Source organism: Phoxinus phoxinus, assembly GCF_949152265.1.
Source record: "Phoxinus phoxinus genome assembly, chromosome: 19".
Lineage (NCBI taxonomy): Eukaryota > Metazoa > Chordata > Actinopteri > Cypriniformes > Leuciscidae > Phoxinus > Phoxinus phoxinus.
In genome coordinates, this window is record NC_136894.1 from 77,501 (window position 1) to 95,000 (window position 17,500).

Here is a 17,500-nt window from a genome sequence, read left to right on the forward strand (position 1 = left end):
CCAGAGGAGAGGAGGACAGGAGAAGAGGATAGCCAGAGGAGATGAGGACAGGAGAAGAGGATAGCCAGAGGAGATGAGGACAGGAGAAGAGGACAGCCAGAGGAGATGAGGACAGGAGAAGAGGACAGCCAGAGGAGAGGAGGACAGGAGAAGAGGATAGCCAGAGGAGATGAGGACAGGAGAAGAGGACAGCCAGAGGAGATGAGGACAGGAGAAGAGGATAGCCAGAGGAGATGAGGACAGGAGAAGAGGATAGCCAGAGGAGATGAGGACAGGAGAAGAGGATAGCCAGAGGAGATGAGGACAGGAGAAGAGGATAGCCAGAGGAGATGAGGACAGGAGAAGAGGACAGCCAGAGGAGATGAGGACAGGAGAAGAGGACAGCCAGAGGAGAGGAGGACAGGAGAAGAGGATAGCCAGAGGAGATGAGGACAGGAGAAGAGGACAGCCAGAGGAGATGAGGACAGGAGAAGAGGACAGCCAGAGGAGATGAGGACAGGAGAAGAGGACAGCCAGAGGAGATGAGGACAGGAGAAGAGGACAGCCAGAGGAGAGGAGGACAGGAGAAGAGGATAGCCAGAGGAGATGAGGACAGGAGAAGAGGACAGCCAGAGGAGATGAGGACAGGAGAAGAGGATAGCCAGAGGAGATGAGGACAGGAGAAGAGGATAGCCAGAGGAGATGAGGACAGGAGAAGAGGACAGCCAGAGGAGATGAGGACAGGAGAAGAGGATAGCCAGAGGAGATGAGGACAGGAGAAGAGGATAGCCAGAGGAGATGAGGACAGGAGAAGAGGATAGCCAGAGGAGATGAGGACAGGAGAAGAGGATAGCCAGAGGAGATGAGGACAGGAGAAGAGGATAGCCAGAGGAGATGAGGACAGGAGAAGAGGACAGCCAGAGGAGATGAGGACAGGAGAAGAGGACAGCCAGAGGAGAGGAGGACAGGAGAAGAGGATAGCCAGAGGAGATGAGGACAGGAGAAGAGGACAGCCAGAGGAGATGAGGACAGGAGAAGAGGATAGCCAGAGGAGATGAGGACAGGAGAAGAGGACAGCCAGAGGAGATGAGGACAGGAGAAGAGGACAGCCAGAGGAGAGGAGGACAGGAGAAGAGGATAGCCAGAGGAGATGAGGACAGGAGAAGAGGACAGCCAGAGGAGATGAGGACAGGAGAAGAGGATAGCCAGAGGAGATGAGGACAGGAGAAGAGGATAGCCAGAGGAGATGAGGACAGGAGAAGAGGACAGCCAGAGGAGATGAGGACAGGAGAAGAGGATAGCCAGAGGAGATGAGGACAGGAGAAGAGGACAGCCAGAGGAGATGAGGACAGGAGAAGAGGATAGCCAGAGGAGATGAGGACAGGAGAAGAGGACAGCCAGAGGAGATGAGGACAGGAGAAGAGGACAGCCAGAGGAGATGAGGACAGGAGAAGAGGACAGCCAGAGGAGATGAGGACAGGAGAAGAGGATAGCCAGAGGAGATGAGGACAGGAGAAGAGGATAGCCAGAGGAGATGAGGACAGGAGAAGAGGACAGCCAGAGGAGATGAGGACAGGAGAAGAGGATAGCCAGAGGAGATGAGGACAGGAGAAGAGGACAGGAGAAGAGGATAGCCAGAGGAGATGAGGACAGGAGAAGAGGACAGCCAGAGGAGATGAGGACAGGAGAAGAGGATAGCCAGAGGAGATGAGGACAGGAGAAGAGGATAGCCAGAGGAGATGAGGACAGGAGAAGAGGACAGCCAGAGGAGATGAGGACAGGAGAAGAGGACAGCCAGAGGAGATGAGGACAGGAGAAGAGGATAGCCAGAGGAGATGAGGACAGGAGAAGAGGATAGCCAGAGGAGATGAGGACAGGAGAAGAGGACAGCCAGAGGAGATGAGGACAGGAGAAGAGGACAGCCAGAGGAGATGAGGACAGGAGAAGAGGACAGCCAGAGGAGATGAGGACAGGAGAAGAGGATAGCCAGAGGAGAGGAGGACAGGAGAAGAGGATAGCCAGAGGAGATGAGGACAGGAGAAGAGGATAGCCAGAGGAGATGAGGACAGGAGAAGAGGACAGGAGAAGAGAGCCATGAGGGACAGGAGAAGAGGATAGCCAGAGGAGATGAGGACAGGAGAAGAGGATAGCCAGAGGAGATGAGGACAGGAGAAGAGGATAGCCAGAGGAGATGAGGACAGGAGAAGAGGACAGCCAGAGGAGATGAGGACAGGAGAAGAGGACAGCCAGAGGAGATGAGGACAGGAGAAGAGGATAGCCAGAGGAGATGAGGACAGGAGAAGAGGATAGCCAGAGGAGATGAGGACAGGAGAAGAGGATAGCCAGAGGAGATGAGGACAGGAGAAGAGGATAGCCAGAGGAGATGAGGACAGGAGAAGAGGACAGCCAGAGGAGATGAGGACAGGAGAAGAGGACAGCCAGAGGAGATGAGGACAGGAGAAGAGGATAGCCAGAGGAGATGAGGACAGGAGAAGAGGATAGCCAGAGGAGATGAGGACAGGAGAAGAGGATAGCCAGAGGAGATGAGGACAGGAGAAGAGGATAGCCAGAGGAGATGAGGACAGGAGAAGAGGATAGCCAGAGGAGATGAGGACAGGAGAAGAGGATAGCCAGAGGAGATGAGGACAGGAGAAGAGGACAGCCAGAGGAGATGAGGACAGGAGAAGAGGATAGCCAGAGGAGATGAGGACAGGAGAAGAGGACAGCCAGAGGAGATGAGGACAGGAGAAGAGGATAGCCAGAGGAGATGAGGACAGGAGAAGAGGATAGCCAGAGGAGATGAGGACAGGAGAAGAGGACAGCCAGAGGAGATGAGGACAGGAGAAGAGGATAGCCAGAGGAGAGGAGGACAGGAGAAGAGGATAGCCAGAGGAGAGGAGGACAGGAGAAGAGGATAGCCAGAGAGATGAGGACAGGAGAAGAGGATAGCCAGAGGAGATGAGGACAGGAGAAGAGGACAGCCAGAGGAGATGAGGACAGGAGAAGAGGATAGCCAGAGGAGAGGAGGACAGGAGAAGAGGATAGCCAGAGGAGAGGAGGACAGGAGAAGAGGATAGCCAGAGAAGATGAGGACAGGAGAAGAGGATAGCCAGAGGAGATGAGGACAGGAGAAGAGGACAGCCAGAGGAGATGAGGACAGGAGAAGAGGATAGCCAGAGGAGATGAGGACAGGAGAAGAGGATAGCCAGAGGAGATGAGGACAGGAGAAGAGGACAGCCAGAGGAGATGAGGACAGGAGAAGAGGACAGCCAGAGGAGATGAGGACAGGAGAAGAGGATAGCCAGAGGAGAGGAGGACAGGAGAAGAGGATAGCCAGAGAAGATGAGGACAGGAGAAGAGGATAGCCAGAGGAGATGAGGACAGGAGAAGAGGATAGCCAGAGGAGATGAGGACAGGAGAAGAGGATAGCCAGAGGAGATGAGGACAGGAGAAGAGGATAGCCAGAGGAGATGAGGACAGGAGAAGAGGACAGCCAGAGGAGATGAGGACAGGAGAAGAGGATAGCCAGAGGAGAGGAGGACAGGAGAAGAGGATAGCCAGAGGAGATGAGGACAGGAGAAGAGGATAGCCAGAGGAGATGAGGACAGGAGAAGAGGATAGCCAGAGGAGATGAGGACAGGAGAAGAGGATAGCCAGAGGAGATGAGGACAGGAGAAGAGGACAGCCAGAGGAGATGAGGACAGGAGAAGAGGACAGCCAGAGGAGATGAGGACAGGAGAAGAGGATAGCCAGAGGAGATGAGGACAGGAGAAGAGGACAGCCAGAGGAGATGAGGACAGGAGAAGAGGATAGCCAGAGGAGATGAGGACAGGAGAAGAGGATAGCCAGAGGAGATGAGGACAGGAGAAGAGGACAGCCAGAGGAGATGAGGACAGGAGAAGAGGATAGCCAGAGGAGATGAGGACAGGAGAAGAGGATAGCCAGAGGAGATGAGGACAGGAGAAGAGGATAGCCAGAGGAGATGAGGACAGGAGAAGAGGATAGCCAGAGGAGATGAGGACAGGAGAAGAGGATAGCCAGAGGAGATGAGGACAGGAGAAGAGGATAGCCAGAGGAGATGAGGACAGGAGAAGAGGACAGCCAGAGGAGATGAGGACAGGAGAAGAGGATAGCCAGAGGAGATGAGGACAGGAGAAGAGGACAGCCAGAGGAGATGAGGACAGGAGAAGAGGATAGCCAGAGGAGAGGAGGACAGGAGAAGAGGATAGCCAGAGGAGATGAGGACAGGAGAAGAGGATAGCCAGAGGAGAGGAGGACAGGAGAAGAGGATAGCCAGAGAAGATGAGGACAGGAGAAGAGGATAGCCAGAGGAGATGAGGACAGGAGAAGAGGATAGCCAGAGGAGATGAGGACAGGAGAAGAGGATAGCCAGAGGAGAGGTTGATGGTTTACCTGTCTGTGGTCTCCAGCAGCTTCTGCACGATGAGCTCGAAGGACGAGGACAGGCAGTAAGTGCTGGGCTCCTCCTGGTCCTCTGCAGCGTCGGTGGCTTCGTACGCAGCCTCAGCCAGACTGGAGAAGGCCTGAAAACAGCAACTGTGAGCCTCACTGTACAGCACCACGATACACACATGATACACCCATGATTTCCAACACACTGATCACACGCATGAGTGTGTGCAGCGGGTCCGAGGCTTCCAACACACTGATCACACGCATGAGTGTGTGCAGCGGGTCCGAGGCTTCCAACACACTGATCACACCCATGAGTGTGTGCAGCGGGTCCGAGGCTTCCAACACACTGATCACTCTATACTGGTGTCTTCAACTACTACACACGTGCTTTAGATACAGGTAGAACTGATTCAAAGGTAGACTGAACAAATTTAGCAAATTTCTCAGAGTGACTTTTGCTGCTATTGAGGCGATACACAGACAGGGTTAGGGCTTTAAGTTAGGACTAGCAGAGTCACGGTCAACAGCGTAACTACATACACAGACCTTACAATATAACATTTATATTGCACCAATATTTATGCAAATACAGAATTAGCTTCAGCGACAGCGTTGCTCATGCGACACATTGCTGGTCAGCTGAGCCCTGTAAAGTGGCGCTCAAAAGTTACAGTAATTAAAGTATAGTAAGTTGAATGAACAGTTTAATGACACACTTTAAGAGTGCCTGCCTAGTGGCGTAACACTGTAACTGCACTGTCTAGAGCACGCAGAGACCAGCAGTGCTGATATTAACACGTTTACATGACCACATGCACGTCATCTTCTGCATAATCTGGTTAAGACTGTGCATGAAAACGCGCTCACTAATCATCATGAAAGCAGTCATGTGACAGAACCAGGGTTATAATAGTTAACGAAAAAACTAAAACTAGATGGGAAAAAACATTGTCGTTAACTGAAATAAAAATAAAAACGAGGCAAAACAAAAAAACGGTAACTAAATAAAACTGTAATGTGTGGTTGACAAAACTAACTAAAATTATAGAGTAATGTCCTTAGTTTTCGTCTTTGTCAATGTCTTTCCTTCGACGCTATTTAAAAACACGCAGAGAATTCGCTCAGCTGTGTTTCCTTTCCCTGCTGTCCCTCCGTCTCTCTGACTGTCACTCGCATGCATGCGCGCCACACACACACACACACACACACACACACACACACACACACACACAGTCACACACCCCTCCCCTCCTCTCAAGTCTCCAGAGAACGTCTCCATGTGAATGTGTTCGACGCGACGTTGAAGCAAGTTCGCAAAAGGTTGGCATCTCCATGAACACCTTTACACAATCACTTACACAATCACACACATAACAAGTGGTATACAAATATTTTATATTCTCTGAATATAATGTTCATATGAGAAGCAATTGGGCCTTTAAAAAGTTAACCAGTTGCAAGTTTGAGGTAACTTAAAATTGTGTTGTCGTTGTCAAAACACTAACGTTATAAGCTGCAGGGCTGGAATGGTAATCTGGCATTCCGGGCAAATGCCCGATGGACCGACGTACCTTTTGATTCGATACATCTCGGGATTTAATACTTTATTTCTTTTCTTTTTCAACGGCCTTCTGATCTACATTGGCAGCCCATTTGTCCCATCCTTTTTAAGTTTATATTTTGTTTTATTACATTGCTTGGTTGAATTCCAATGTAGAATGCGGTCTGTTATTTCTTGATATCAGACCGCTGCGGAGTATAACAGACCGTTGCCATGAAAAACAGAGCATTGCTATAGGGAATGTGAAGGTACGTCACGCAGTGTTGCATTATAGGACGTGGCCGCCATATTTACAGGCACCGATCTCTTGTTTACCTTTCGCCGGCCGTTGATATGACATTTAATAGTGGGTGTGTTTGGCTAAAAAGAGATAAAATTGAAGAAGAATGGAAAAAATTGAGAACTTGAAAGAAAAAGAGAAGGGACCCTACCAGGAGAAACTAAATGCCACTGCCAAAAAACTTAATTTGGACAAACTGTCCGCGATAAACCAAGTTAATCCATATGATGTAGTAGCCCAAGACTGGATTACGGGTTAAATGCTAAATATTCAGCTAAAGTTATATTATTTTAAAGAGTCATAAGCAGTGGGTTTGAGCAGTTGCATTTCAATAAAAAAAGATTTGTTATAATCGTCAACATTGTTTAAAAACCCAGATTTATTTTTGTAACTCATGTGGTTATGTTGATTATAAATGAATGAATGCATAATTTACAATACATAATTTACATTAAGTTAGTTCACCAGTGTTAGTATAAAAACAAGATAATATCCGGCGTCTTCTCGTCAGCTCCTCGACCTGCTTCCCTTGCTGTTTTTTCCAAGAAGGACAGCTGAAAAAACGTATTGCGCTGTTCAGCTTCCTCCCTGAGCGATCGTGTGACCTGCTATGACAGTTCTTGATCGAGCAGCACTGGCCAACCATATCGACGTTTATAAAAAATATAGCAGAAAATCCAAATACAGCCTCCAAAACACGAATTCAAATAGAGCGGGATAGGGCGCGATCCTGTAAACATCCTGTAAACAACACGGCGTGACGTCACCTTCGCATTCCCTATATGGACTCACAGAATTCTAACCGTAGACGGAGCGCACTATTTTCTTTGGCGGAAGCTTAGTGGAAGCAATACAATCGTAAACTATCAATAAACTCTTTTTAAATCAATATTTTGTTTCAAAGTAGTGATTTATTTGATAGGTAGCCATGTAATAAGCGGGATAATGTATAGCGAGTCGGTAGTTATTGGGAATAATACAACCCCTTCAGGCTGCTCAAGATCCCTCCGCTTCGCGTCGGGCTTAAAAAAAGACTAAAACTAATACTAAAACTAATTAAAACTAAACAAACTAAGCATTTTCAAAAAATAAAAAATAAACTAAACTAGCAAACCCACGTTAGAAACTAATTAAAACTAAACTGAATTTGAAAACACAAAGTTAAAACGAAATAAAAATAAAAACTAATGAATAATGCAAAACTATAATAACCCTGGACAGAACATGACGGTGTTGTTACCCAGCAGACGTTGGAGGCCACGCGCGGCTCGGCCCCGAGGCCCTCGATCAGGCACTGCAGGAGCGGGGCCAGATACACCTCATTAATCGCAGCCTCGGGGAGCAGGTCACAGATGCGTCCCAGCGTCCAGGCCGTCGTGTCCCGCACCACCACACTGGGGTCCTTCATCAGCTCGATGAGCGTGGGCATGGCCTGACAACACAGCGACAGTCACACACAGCTCCCGTCACACAGGCCAACCGCTGCATTAGCCTCGCGTGTAAACCCTTACCTGGATGACGAGTGGTTTGAGCTGGTTGAGTTCGGGACCCTCCAGAATGGACCCGAAGGCCATGACCGAGGCGTCCCGGTAGCGCCAGTCGGGGTGCTTGATGTGCTCTTTGATGAAGGGCAACACGTGTGGCACCACATCGTCCTCACAACACGTGGCTAACAGCATCAGACACACGCCAGCGGCCTTACACGGGTTCCAGTCGTCATCGTCATCATTCTCATCCTTCAAACAGCACAGACTCCTCAGTAACATTCCCATAGCATTCACTCAAACACTATAAAGCAGCAAACACTTTCCTTTTTATTTCAAAGCATATGACTGGAAGCTCCCCATGAGACGTACGAGGACAGAGCTGGATTTCTGTACATGAGCAGCTCCATTACATGATATACAAGTAATATAAGTGATAATGCAGCACAACTAATTTTATAAAGCTGATAGTTCTGGTCCTGGAGGCTGAATAGAAAAATCAGCTTTACAGTTGTGAACTGAATGTAAAAAAACAGTACATGACACTGCTTAAAGCCCAAAGTATAGTTCAGTCGTAAGCATGTGTGCAACTTCATTAACAGGAAACAAAGTCCACTAGATAGTGTACACGCGCCGAACCAGCCGGTCCGCACTCACGGCCACAGCAGTTAGCTAGTAAAGGCGGAGGGAAGCGCGGAAAAATAAGTATACCCAGGACTTTAATTCACCTACTAAATCATACATGAACATACAAGTAGAAGAACTACATGAAACATCAGTTGGCCTAGCTTCTGTATATTGTGCAGATAAAGTGCATATTTTGATGCGATTTATATTTGATTTGCCTCGTATACTGTTAAATACTGGCATACTGTTAAACAGAATAACTAAATGTAAACTAGTTATTTAAGTTATGACTGAGTTGGTTAATGAATGAGACTCAGCGCATTACTCTGAGTGTCTGCCAGTGCTAATCAAGGAAGTGACTGCGCACACACCTCACATCTGGGAAAGCCCAGGCGGGACACCAGCTTTACCTGTTTGGTGAGCGTCTGAGTGAGGATGGGCACCAGGTACTGCAGAGCTCCTTTTGCATAAAACTTGCTCGTGTGCTCTGGAGGACGACCCTGTTCAGAGGCCTGAGGACAAACGTTAACACACATCACAAACGGTAAAGCATGTTTGACTAGCAGATAGCAGATGTCACGCCAGCATCACCTCAGTGGCTTCAATGGCCAGATCCATTTCCTCGTCACAGACGTTGGACCAAAACTCAATCCCCTGTAAGGCCACTTCATCAATGTCGCTCTTCATGGCCTCTATTGTGATCTGAACACAGAGAAGCTGGTGAGACACTGACAACATCACAGTCTACATTAAATGTATATTTTAGTCATGTTTTAAAATGCAATGTTCCCTACAAAGTTTACATGCCATTTTCCTGGTCTGATTTAGGGATGCACCGATCCGATATTCAGTATCGGTATCGGCTCCGATACTGACATTTTTGCTGGATCGGGTATCGGTCGGACGAGGCCGATCCAAATCCGATATTGTGCGTATACTATTCTGTGCTATTGTTAAGCCCCACAAAAGGCACAACAACATTATAAAGCACCATAAAGTTGTCGTGCACTATATTATAAGTGTTCTGAAGCCATTATATAGTATAATGTGAGATATAAATTAATATTTAAGTCATTAAATTCAAGATCACGTACATTTTTCCCTCCACTGCGGCTGTCAGTCATTCTCCATTCAGCATCAAACAGCGCGTCGCGTTCGGTTACGAGTCAACACGATGAACAACTCTCTCCAAGATGATTCAATGTTACTATAATTATACTTGATCTGTAGATATAGGTCTATGGTTTTGCATTAAACAACTTTATCTTGCTGGACTTTATTGCTGTACCTTAACTACTTTCTACCGGGTGTCTGTCTCTCACAACACTGGAGTCAGAGCACTATAGCAGCTAACTGTTCTTCACGCGCACAGTAACTGACATTAAATAATAAATAAACTATTGATTAGATAGATACTGTATAATACTCTACGCATCAATATGTCTTTCCTTCGTGCTTTGAAATCTTCAATGTGGACTCGACGCGCTGCGCGCTGTGACTCGTGTTGCTTCAAGCGCATCATTCTGCGCTCGCGATGCGCATACGCGCTGTGTGCCGCTTTTCATATCAATACAGCGACTGTTCTGTATAGTTCTGTACTATCCATCATGTTGCTGCCTCATTAAACCGCTGTGCTATACATTTAAAACATGTCTCAATTTTATAGTAGGCTATAAAATAATTAATCTTTTTGATTTTTGTTATCTTGTTTTTCATGAATGTATTTTACAACAATACAAAGAGCAATGTGTAACGTTTTAGCAGATTTAGTGTTACACTTATTCTCATATTTGTTCCCCACTAAATGTTTTTTTTATGTTCAGATTTAATACAATTATTGAGCACTTGTGATTTTTCTAGACTAAATTTTACTGCTTAATTATCCACTATTCTAGTTTATAATAGCATTTTTTGTCATAGATTATGGTCTTTTTTTTTTTTTTTTTTTTTCTTTGTAATGAAGTTGTCTGTATTAAGTAGATTGTGTTTAACACACAAAAGAGTGATTATCAGTTCAACACACATAGTTATAGAAATTCTACTTGATTTAAAAAAAAAACTGCCCTGGTATCGGATCGGTACTCGGTATCGGCCGATATTGAATTGCAGGTATCGGTATCGGAAACAAAAAAGGTGGATCGGAGCATCCCTAGTCTGATTTGGTAATAGATGTGCCTCTTTTACACGTGTGGAGCAAGAAAAGTCATGTGCACGGACACAAACCTGTCCCAATAGCAGCGCTTTAGATATCTCCCTACTCAACACACGAACAAGCGGATGAGCTAAACCAGGCGTTTTAATTAGCGAGACATCTAAAGCATTCTGGGAGAATCACACCAAAAGCACACGCTCTATTGCATTTACTTGCACTGTTGTTTGCTATGTTTGTTTTATTGACTATTTTTAAATAAAAATTTGCACTGAAGATAAGTTTATATTTTGTTTGTATATCAGAATCAGAAGGTCACTTACAAAAATAAATAATAATAACAAATTACAATTGTTTCATCTCTAATTAGCAATGACACAACGCCACTGTCAACTGTGGTTTCGTTAAAATAGCCGGCCTAATAATAACTGCCCAAACATTAGTTTTCCATGTCGATGAATCAATTTTGGGAATGATTCCTCCATTCTCACACAGGTTGTCAATCACAAGTGAGTCGTTGAAGCTTGTACGTGACCTCATTATGAACCTTGTTTGTCATTCTACAAGGTATCAGGGCATGAATATAAGTATTATTCAACGTCCTCATCTGCAAACTTACAGCAAACAATGCAGGGCCCATGTACGTCTCCATGTACTGATAATACAAAGACATGATCTTCACCAGGTTCTGTAGCGCAGCCACTCTCACCTACAGAAACACAGAATTAGACATGTACTGCTCCCGAAGCATCTTATACCATTGAACACTCATGGACACTTGGACAGGTTCTGCATGCTAAACGAGAGGAACGCACCCTGGTGTCCGGACACTGTGTGGCTTCACAGACGACCTGCATGATGAAGTGTCTCTCAGTCTAGAGAAAGAGAAAGCAGGAGATGTAATGCCCTGTACCGCGCGAAGCCTCTGCTAGAAGCACCATAGCCGGCAGTACCTCCTTATCAAAGTTGGCTTTCGTGAACTCCAGTGAGTTGAGCAGCGCATTAGTGGCGGCCAGCTTGACGTTGTTGCTGGGCTCCTCCTTCCTCATGCCCTGGATGATGGCGGTCAGGATCTGGTTGGCGTTGTCCTGAAGGTGCTCTGGGTCCTGAAAGGGTTAGCCAGGTTCAAGTAAACGGGCATCATGAAACAGTGCGGTAGTTATGGTTATGATTATGGCTGAGGACTCACGATGTCCTGGCAGAGTTATGGTTATGATTATGGCTGAGGACTCACGATGTCCTGGCAGAGTTATGGTTATGATTATGGCTGAGGACTCACGATGTCCTGGCAGAGTTATGGTTATGATTATGGGTTATGGCTGAGGACTCACGATGTCCTGGCAGAGTTATGGTTATGATTATGGGTTATGGCTGAGGACTCACGATGTCCTGGCAGAGTTATGGTTATGATTAGTGGTTATGGCTGAGGACTCACGATGTCCTGGCAGAGTTATGGTTATGATTATGGCTGAGGACTCACGATCAGTGATGGGCAGTAACGCGTTAGAAGTAACGCGTTACTGTAATCCCATTACTTTTTTCAAGTAACGAGTAAAGTAAGGGATTACAATTGCAAAAACAGTAATTAGATTACTGTTACTTCCCCGTAAGGAGGCTGCGTTACTGCGTTACTGTGATTTTGTTTCGTTAGACTGTCTCGTGAGTCGTGGCTTAATTTGAGCCGGAACACGCCCGAGTCCCGACGTTGGATACGGAACCTTTTTATTGGATCCGGCACCTCCTATGTCACTATGGAAAATTAATCGCCTAAATAAAATAAAAGAATACTATTTGTGTAGCCTAGTGTTCAATGTTGTTATCGATAGAGCTGCGCGAATGGGGTATTATTTATTTAATCCGCAACCGCATCACAAAACTCATCATCCGTAAATGCTGATGCGAGCCGCAAGAAAGCCCGTGTCTGTTCTAGAAAGGATGCAGCAAAGATATTTAATGCTAATGTATCATGAGACATAGGCCTACGCTGAGTTTCATTCATTTATGAGGTGCGCGCTCTAGTTAACAATGAAAGTGAAAGTGAACGCGGCGCGCCGGCTCCTCCATGTCACGGTTATTGTCTGCTATATTTGCCTTGTATTTGTTAAATACATGCAAATGGTTGATGAAACATTTATTAAGATACAAAAATAATTGAATTTATACAAAACGAAGTTCACTTTAAAGAAAGGCTTTTAACAATGCAATGCAAGTGAACGCGGCGCGCTACCGCCTCAATGCACGGTTATTATATTGTCTGCTATATTTGCTTTTTATTTATTAAATACATGCAATTGGTTGATGCAATATTTATTAAAATTAAGATACAATTTATACAAAACGAAATTCACTTTAAAGAAAGGCTTTCTACAAAGGAAAATCCATGAAATGGTAAAAACATGTCTGACGATTTACAAAAACAAAACGAATCTGCTCTTTAAAGTTAAAAGACGTAAATGTTAATAATTTGGAATACAGTCATGAGAGACTTTCATTTTAATTAGTTTATTGCTGTATTTTATTTTAATCTAATCGAATAGAGGATTTTACAAAAAAATATTAGCATTTTATATGCTGGAATATGCAGAAATATAAGTTAACAGAAGAAGGACTTTGTGTATTTCGTTAAAATATGGTGGACTCTGCAGAAATTGGTTAAATGTTCAACATTTTTCTTCAAGTCTGAGACTGTTGCATTTAATTACATTTTTGGTTGATGCAATGTGCATAAAGTTAAAATATTGAAACTAATTAAACAAGTTTTAAAAAAGAGAATGTTTAATTTGATTCAATTTTAGATGATGGAATATGCAGAAAGAATATAATTAGGCTGAAAGGTCTGCTTTTATAGCATTTTCAGGTCGTGCATCATGTTTTTGAAGTAAAGTAACTAGTAAAGTAACTAGTAAAGTAACTAATTACTTTTGAAAATAAGTAATCAGTAAAGTAACTGGATTACTTTCTTGGAGAAGTAATCAGTAATCAGTAACTAATTACTATTTCCAAGTAACTTGACCAACACTGCTCACGATGTCCTGGCAGAGTTATGGTTATGATTAGGGGTGCACGATATATCGGCTGCCGATATAACATCGGCCGATATGGTCATTGTTTTACACATCGGTATCGTTCCGATGTCAAAATAGGGCCGATGTGAACAGGCCGATTATCATTCCTGTGTATTTGACGTGCGTGTGGGGGCGGGGATGTTTGTTTTGGTTTTTACACGAGCGCATTTCAGCTGTGAACAGCGCTGGTGTGTAGGGGCGCGCGCTTTACAGAGGGTGCACCCTTTATCACGTCTCTCGTCAGAGCGAGAGGAATAACTGATCCTGTGGGAACCGTTTTTATGTGTAGTGGTGCGTACTTTATAGTGGGCACACGATCAACATTTGTGATATCACCCGTGCTGGACGGGGCGAGGTTTGAACCCGTGTTTGTGTAGGGGCGCGCACTTCATTGTGGGCGCGCAAACTAGTCATTACACCGTGTCCTAACTACACGCGACGCCGCGACACGCGATAAAAGGATATTTTCCATGTTAATCAGAGTTTATGTCCTAACCAGCCGCGACGGCGACACGCGACGATTCTATTTTAGAAACTGTTTCTGTTTATATAACTTACTGTCTATGATTTTTCCGCGACGTCGCGCTGGAACAACAAACACAACGTGTGGCAATGATAATCTCAGGCACTGGTTATGTGCTTTATTTAATGTTAAAAGCGTGTAATGTGACTTTGAATATAATTTAGTGCTCCAGCTTTGTAGCTGTAAAAGCAACAATGGATAATTCACCTCAGATCTTGAAATTAAACAAATGGAAGGAAACAAGAACGTTCAAACTGAAGAAACAAATGTATTATTTGACAAAGATTGTTTAAGTAACTCAGTAGCCTATGTATTTGAATACTGTTCAAATGGTGTAATATTTGTGAATTTGATTATGTAGCTACTTATCCATTTTCTTGCGATTGCCGTCAAGATTACTCTCTGATGCTGTGCACTTGACGCGAGAGCCTGCCCACACGCTGTTCTGATTGGCTCTGGGTTTTGATTGATTTATACGCATGTCGCGAGTGGACAGACAAATTATTTGTCGCTGGATCTTATCGCATCGCATCTGGTACACACAGGTAAAGGTGCCCAATATCAGTCATAAAAATAAATTACAAAAGTAAAAAAAAAAAAAAAAGTGTTTTGGAAAATAGCTCTTTATTTGATTATCATAAAAATGTGTTTTCTATACAGAGATATCGACATCGGTAAATATCGGTATCGGCCATAACAGCAATATTAATATCGGTTATCGGTATCGGCCACAATATTCACATCGGTGCATCACTAGTTATGATTATGGGTTATGGCTGAGGACTCACGATGTCCTGGCAGATGTATCCGATGGCCTCAAGCGTGGACTCCTTCATGTGCTCAGTGCTGATGGGGTCCGTCACGTTGGCCACCAGCTGAGGGATGAGCTCGGGCCACTGGTTCACTGGGATCTCTGCGCACGCGATGCCAGCCACACACTGGGACGCCGAGCTGGGCCGATAGGTCTCCGTTCCCAGAGTCTGCAGAACCTACAGCACACCAGACAACACACTGAGCACTCCACAAAACAGAAATCAAAGCCGGTGAATGACGGATCGATTGCCTGTTGACCCAACGATGGACAGCCCTACTGGCAACCAGACAAAGAACTTTCAACGGTCTTCTGAAGCCCGTGTCTTAAAGACTCATGCGAGTGCGGCGGACTCTGAACGTGAAGGGTTAACACACAAAAGTAGTGACGCTTGTGATACTTATGTTGTATCAAGAGGCACAATCCTCAAGTAATGATAATTAATTCTGCCACACATTTAACATGACAATTAACTCTTTCCCGCCCATGATGGAATTTTCCGGTTTCCATGTTTCCACTGTTATACAGTAGGGGGCGCTATTAGGCATCTTCTGAAAGAACAATCTCCTGATCAAAACACAGCAGCAGAAACAAGCGATAGCATATATAGACAAATGCATGTGTAAAATAATGTGATCAATATTAAACCACTATAAACCAACCCTGCCTAATGTCACAGACTGGACTGTAGAAGCACGGAGGAAACGCCTGAAGCTTTGAGTGTTGATCATCGTCCTGAATCTGAGCTGGATTTTTCTAACCCTTACTCCGTTGCTTTATGAAACATACTAGGGCTGGGCGATATGGACCAAATGTCATATCCCGATATATTTAGTCTGAATAGCCTATAGAGGCTATATATCCCCATATTTTTTCTGCAAAGTGATAAAGTCAAATATGCACTTCACTGTATAAATTATACATGGATTCTTATTAAAGTTCTCAGTCAAGAGCAGTGTGTGATGTCCTCTGTGTTGTGTTTTATTAACATTAAATGGATAGTTCTCCCCAAATTTTTAATTGTCATCATTTACTCTCTCAAGTTGTTTTAAACCTGAATAATACGTTTCTTTATTCTGTTGAAGTTATTTGGAAGAATGTGGGTAACCAAACAGTTGATGTTCCCCAGTGACTTCTATATTTATTTCCTATGGTAGTCAATGGGGACCAGCAACTGCCCGTTAGCCACACTCCTCAAAATATCTTCTTTTGTGCTCAGCACAAGAAATAAATGAATACAGGTTTGGAACAACATTAGAGTGAGTAAAGAACGACAACATGTTTATTTTTGGGTGAACAATCCCTTTAAGGACCAGCGGCTGCATGTTTACTATTAGGGCTACTGTCTCTTTAAGACCTGCACGCGACGCGTCTAATATGTACGCATATGACAAGCAGATTTCTCTCAATTTTCTCGGTTTGCTTTCACTTTAGACATAACCAACTTCCTTTATGTAAACCTTGAGTGTATTTGACAGTATTAGCTCAAAAAGACTCGAAAGATAACTTAGTCCAGTATCAAATTTGAACTATATCGATATATCGCCCAGCCCTAAAACTTACCCACATTAAAATGTGGATAAAAAAAGTATGAACCTGAATAAAACAGTTTTTTGTTTAAAAGCAAGTGTGTGTCCCAGTCTGCGGTGTGAGTGAGTGTGTGTCCCAGTCTGCGGTGTGAGTGAGTGTGTGTCCCAGTCTGCGGTGTGAGTGAGTGTGTGTCCCAGTCTGCGGTTGAGTGAGTGTGTGTCCCAGTCTGCGGTGTGTGTGTGTGTGTGTGTGTCCCAGTCTGCGTTGTGTGTGTGTGTGTGTCCCAGTCTGCGGTGTGTGTGAGTGTGTGTCCCAGTCTGCGGTGTGTGTGTGTGTGTGTCCCAGTCTGCGGTGTGTGTGTGTGTGTGTCCCAGTCTGCGGTGTGTGTGTGTGTGTCCCAGTCTGCGGTGTGAGTGAGTGTGTGTCCCAGTCTGCGGTGTGTGTGTGTGTGTCCCAGTCTGCGGTGTGTGTCCCAGTCTGCGGTGTGTGTGTGTGTGTGTCCCAGTCTGCGGTGTGTGTGTGTGTGTGTCCCAGTCTGCGGTGTGTGTGTGTGTGTGTGTGTCCCAGTCTGCGGTGTGTGTGTGTGTCCCAGTCTGCGGTGTGTGTGTGTGTCCCAGTCTGCGGTGTGTGTGTGTGTGTGTGTCCCAGTCTGCGGTGTGTGTGTGTGTGTGTCCCAGTCTGCGGTGTGTGTGTGTGTGTGTGTGTGTGTGTGTGTCCCAGTCTGCGGTGTGTGTGTGTGTGTGTGTGTCCCAGTCTGCGGTGTGTGTGTGTGTGTGTGTGTCCCAGTCTGCGGTGTGTGTGTGTGTGTGTCCCAGTCTGCGGTGTGTGTGTGTGTGTGTCCCAGTCTGCGGTGTGTGTGTGTGTGTGTCCCAGTCTGCGGTGTGTGTGTGTGTGTCCCAGTCTGCGGTGTGTGTGTGTGTGTCCCAGTCTGCGGTGTGTGTGTGTGTGTCCCAGTCTGCGGTGTGTGTGTGTGTGTCCCAGTCTGCGGTGTGTGTGTGTGTGTCCCAGTCTGCGGTGTGTGTGTGTGTGTGTCCCAGTCTGCGGTGTGTGTGTGTGTGTCCCAGTCTGCGGTGTG

At 45.4% G+C, this 17,500-nt stretch overlaps 1 protein-coding gene across 5 annotated transcripts in view; it reads right to left on the reverse strand.

Moving 5' to 3' along the window:
* kpnb1 (karyopherin (importin) beta 1) overlaps nt 1-17,500 on the reverse strand; it is a 31,169-nt gene that overhangs the window by 8,391 nt on the left and 5,278 nt on the right. For 3 of the 5 annotated variants that reach the window (XM_079591601.1, XM_079591605.1, XM_079591602.1), the window contains exons 4-12: nt 14,873-15,073; nt 11,450-11,602; nt 11,312-11,371; nt 11,116-11,205; nt 8,939-9,049; nt 8,758-8,859; nt 7,748-7,972; nt 7,477-7,668; nt 4,393-4,523 (exon numbers count right to left, since the gene is read on the reverse strand). In XM_079591601.1, the coding sequence (XP_079447727.1) occupies nt 4,393-4,523; nt 7,477-7,668; nt 7,748-7,972; nt 8,758-8,859; nt 8,939-9,049; nt 11,116-11,205; nt 11,312-11,371; nt 11,450-11,602; nt 14,873-15,073 (1,265 nt within the window). The remainder of the gene's footprint in view (nt 1-4,392; nt 4,524-7,476; nt 7,669-7,747; nt 7,973-8,757; nt 8,860-8,938; nt 9,050-11,115; nt 11,206-11,311; nt 11,372-11,449; nt 11,603-14,872; nt 15,074-17,500) is intronic. The other 2 variants (XM_079591603.1, XM_079591604.1) reach the window with 1 other exon arrangement.